At 48.9% G+C, this 4,537-nt stretch overlaps 1 protein-coding gene across 1 annotated transcript; it reads right to left on the bottom strand.

The window, feature by feature from the left end:
- Positions 1–2,573: 2,573 nt before the first annotated feature.
- On the bottom strand, positions 2,574–4,255 carry LOC112089194. The gene is made up of 2 exons (XM_024160174.1): positions 4,088–4,255; positions 2,574–3,818 (listed from the first exon to the last, which is right to left on the bottom strand). The coding sequence occupies exons 1-2, from the start codon at positions 4,253–4,255 to the stop codon at positions 2,574–2,576; spliced, it is 1,413 nt and encodes a 470-aa protein (XP_024015942.1).
- Positions 4,256–4,537: the final 282 nt, after the last annotated feature.

Raw genomic sequence — 4,537 nt, 5'->3', positions numbered from 1 at the left:
TGCCATCTTGATTGGACTCGTTGTCACTTTGTTCATTCATATCAACATCGAGATCGGTGACAACTTCCTTAGTCTTTTTCTTTCGGGTGAGGGGTGGTCCGAGGTTGGGATGGGTTTCATAGTCGCGTCGTTTCGTGATAATATTGCAGACAGAAGCGGGCTTGATACTAGGTCCTTCGATTGCCGCAACTGGAATTGTTCACCGGAAGTCGAGATCAGAGTTAGTCGCGAGAGCAGCCAGAGCATTAGCGGAAGCGTTCTCGTCCCGCGGTATCTTTGTGAGTTCGAAGGTCGAGAATTCTGAAGCAAGATCTTTGAGGACTTTGAGGTATGCATCCATGCAATCATTCTTGGCTTCGTATTCTACGTGAAACTGGTTAGCTACGAGTTGTGAGTCGCAGTAGGTATGGATGTGTTCGGCGCCAATTCCTTTGGCGAGGTGTAATCCGGTGATAAGAGCTTCATATTCGGCTTCGTTGTTAGATGCCGGGAAACCGAAACGAAATGACTGTTCAACGATCTCGCCATCAGGGGATTTGAGACGAATGTCAACGCCAGATCCTTTATGGGACGAGGAGCCATCGGCATGGAGGATCCAGGGTTGAATGGCCGGATTAGCGTCGACGAGCTTGGGTGGTAGTTCGACCAAGAAGTCCGCTAGGACTTGGGATTTTGTCGCGCTCCTTCCTTGGTATTCGATATCGTATTCGCTGAGTTCGATGGCCCATTTAGCGAGTCGGCCAGATTGACTTGGGCTGTGAAAGAAGGTGCGAAGAGGATGGTCGGTTAAGACAACGATGGAGTGCGACTGAAAGTACGGGCGTAACTTTTGTGCTGAGATAACCACGACGAAGGCAAATTTCTCCAAGGTTGGGTATCGGTACTCTGATCCATCAAGGGACTTACTGGTGTAAAAGATTGGCTTCTGCTCGCCTCGATATTCTCGAATGAGTACACTGCTGACCGCGTATTCCGAGATTGCGATATAGATGTAGAGCGTCTCACCGGTCTCGGGCTTGGACAGAACTGGCGGTGTAGATAAGTACTTCTTGAGTTCAGTAAAAGCTTCCTCGCACTTTTCGTTCCATTCTAGGTGCTTGTTGTTACGCAGGAGTTGGTAGAACGGCAAACACTTGTCCGTTGATCGGGATATAAACCGGTTGAGTGCCGTAATGCGTCCGGTTAGCTGCTGGATTTCACGTTTGGTTGTTGGGGACGGGAGTTCGAGTATAGCTGCGATCTGCTTTGGATTATCTTTGATGCCACGCTGAGTGACTATGTACCCGAGGAATTCGCCGGACGTTACGCCGAAGGTGCACTTGGTGGAGTTGAGTTTCATGCCGTATTGGTCGAGAATATCAAAGCAGGTGTGAAGATGGCCGACATGATCGGAAGCGATAAGTGACTTGACGAGCATATCGTCAATGTAAACTTCCATAGTCCGCCCGAGCTGGCTTGCGAACATTCGGTTGACGAGGCGTTGGTATGTTGCTCTTGCATTCTTTAAGCCAAAAGGCATAACCTTATAGCAGTATATGCCGCAATCCGTGATAAACGATGTTATTTTCCGGTCTTGAGGGTGCATGAGGATCTGGTTGTATCTGGAGAATGCGTCCATGAAAGAGAAGAGCTCATTCCATGCGGTTGCTTCGACGAGACGATCGATGTGAGGCAAAGGAAAGCTATCTTTGGGACATGCTTTATTGAGATCGGTGAAGTCGACACGAATTCTCCATTTGCCGTTCGTCTTTTTAATGACCACGGTATTTGCCAACCAGTCGGGGTATTTGACTTCGATGATTGAGCCTGCTTTTAGTAAACGTTCGACCTCATCGTTGACGGCTTGTGCCTTCTCTGGTCCAAGTTTTTGGCGATTCTGTTGAATCGGTTTGTATGTCAGGTTGATGTTGAGTTCGTGACAGGCAATTTGCAGATCGATCCCGGGTGGATGTCCTCGACTGACCATGCGACGGTGGATTAGTGTTGCCAGGAAGTGAACGAGGGTGTCACGGATCTTCGGATCGAGCTCGGTGCCGATGCCAACCTGGCGTTCTGGCCTTAGTTCGTCGATGCAGACTTGAGTGATAGACTCTTGCTTAGGCTTTATTTTTTGGACAATGAGGTCAGCAGTCGGACCTTGCGAACTGATGACGCAGGCTTGATTGGCTGAGCGAAGCTAGCATTCGTTGATGTAACACGATCGGGCGACGGCTTGGTTACCTCGGAGAGTGTAGATGCCGTCTGGAGTTGGGAATTTGAGGCACTGGTGGTATGTGGAAGCAAATGCTTTCATCGCATGGAGCCAAGGTGTACCGAGAATAGCATTGTAGATTTCCGGTTTGTCGAGGATGAGGAACTGGATGATATTCGTAACTTCGACGAGGTAGATCGGGATTTTGACCGTGCCAACCGTCATGCAGCGTTCGCCGTCAAATACTGTGAGAGGTTCGATGAAAGGTTCGATTTTATCCGATGGGATGTCGAGCTGGTCCAATGCGTCTTTGAAGATTATGTTGACCGAGCTGCCGGTATCGATGAGGATACGGCTAACTTCGGCGTCATCAAGAAGGAGTTCAATGAAGAGAGCATCGTTGTGTGGTTTGTACAGTCCATTTGGTAAATATCAAAGGGGTTCCTTTCGGGGGATCATGCTGGAGTTTAGGCGCGGTTGCGGCCTGTTTGCTGTACTCCTTGATGGCCCGAAATGAATAACTGTAGGCTTCGATAGCTCCCATGATCATGTTGACGCGTTTCCTAGCTTCGGGGATATGGTTGTCTGGTGCGGGCTCATCGTGGTTGTGTTTCGGTTGCTCGGGCTGAGTGTGTGGATTTGGCGGAGGCGGTGGTAAAGCCGGTAGATCCTTTGTGATGGTGTTCTCGGGCGGTGTATTGTTTGTTCGGGGCGACTTGTTTGCGGTTGAATGACGGAGGTCGTCGAGTGAAATTTGTCTTTTCCGGTACTGTACGAGCAGGTACTCCCGCAGATGTCTGCAGTCTTCGGTGCTATGTCGTTTGCGATTATGGAATTCGCAGAATAGCAACTCGTCTTGGTCTTCATCGCTACGGATCCATTTATTGTTCCTCTGCTTGGTTGGTTGTTGGATGGCGTTGGCGTAGAATTTTTTGCGATTCTCATACCGTTTGCCGTAACCTGATTGCGGTTCATAAGCATCAGTCTTTGGTCGTTCGGGTTGTTTTGCCGAATAGCTCTGTTCGTGAGCTGCCTCCTCCTCTTCTTCCGCGATGTAAGTGTTAGGTCGGTGTAATGCGTCTTCCAAGGTCTGCGGAGGATTGTTTTTGATTGCGCTTCGGAAGCTTGTTTTTATCCGAGCTCCCTTCTGTAGACATAAGAGGGCGGCTTCATCGCTGACCATGCAGTTAGCGATAATCGTTTTGAAGCGGTGGATGAAGTCGTGAAGGCTCTCGTTTACTCTTTGAGCTATTTGCCATAGTTCGGAGTTCTTGGTGTTCTGTCCGATGAACATGGAGAAGTGCTTAACAAAAGCCGTTGTTAGCTCCTTATAATTGTTTATTGAGTTCGCCTCGAGTCGCGAGAACCAATCGAGAGCTATTCCTCCCAAACTTTCGACAAACAGCTGGCACTGGACCGCATCCTTCTCCTTGGCTGACCTGAATTGGTATCGGTTCATGCAGATTCCGAACGAGGTCAAAAAGTGTCGGGGGTTAGTATTACCTTCGTAGATCTTGATTTTGAGTTTCTCCAGGTGCCTGACAGGCGTTCCGGCTATGCGCGGTGTAAAGGGTGTCTTCTGCGTTTCCTGAATGACGCGATCGATCTCCGGTGCGGCGCTCGTTGCCTGATGAATTTTTGAAGTGATTTGGCGGAGTTATGTCTTCATTGCTTCGAACTCAGCGTCACGACTCAGATCTGGCGGTGTTGCGTTTGCCAACCCGATAGCAGTAGATCGCATAGTTCCAGTTGGATCGTTCTCTGTATTGAGATCGTCAATGATGTTACAAACTCGCAGGGGAGTTCGGGTTTGGCTGAGCTCGGCGAATTGTGCCGCCATTTGTGGAAGCGCTATTCGCTCCTTTTGTGGATAGCTTTGAACTGCGCATTGAACACCTGGAGCAGCAATTCGGTTCCAAGGGCTCCTACGGCCGGGGAAGTCTGCCCGGTCTTGGTTCCAAGAGTCTCCCCAGGGGTTCTTCCTGTTTGCTCTGCGGGAGCTTGGTTGTCGCCGTTCTCCTGGCCGAGAGGGTTCTTTTCGTCGTGGACGTTGACAGGGTCCATCATTGCTGAATCAATCTTTTCCGAAATCCGATCTAAAACTGAATTTTCTGTTAAAACCTCTTCCTGGCGCGCCAATTGTTGATATATGAATATCACACAAGGGGCAAAACAGTAATTTAGATCGGAAACTCAGATTTTATTAGATCAGTCGAGAATACAACTGAGTTCGTTTATGTAAATGATAAACGAACTAAGACTTAGGAAACTAAGAAGATAATGAATGCCTTGAGTTCTCAGTCCCCAAGTCTCTCGGGAATTTCTTGTGTCTTCTGGAGTCGATTC

Source organism: Eutrema salsugineum, unplaced genomic scaffold, assembly GCF_000478725.1.
Source record: "Eutrema salsugineum unplaced genomic scaffold, Eutsalg1_0 scaffold_12, whole genome shotgun sequence".
Lineage (NCBI taxonomy): Eukaryota > Viridiplantae > Streptophyta > Magnoliopsida > Brassicales > Brassicaceae > Eutrema > Eutrema salsugineum.
This window is presented reverse-complemented; position numbering and strand designations above follow the sequence as displayed.

Excerpts from the sequence above, each read along its gene's own strand:
- LOC112089194 (XM_024160174.1), bottom strand. The coding sequence starts at position 4,255 with ATGGACCCTGTCAACGTCCACGACGAAAAGAACCCTCTCGGCCAGGAG. Across the intron at positions 3,819-4,087 it reads GAACCGAATTGCTGCTCCAG|GCAACGAGCGCCGCACCGGA; the intron begins GTGTTCAATGCG and ends AAAATTCATCAG.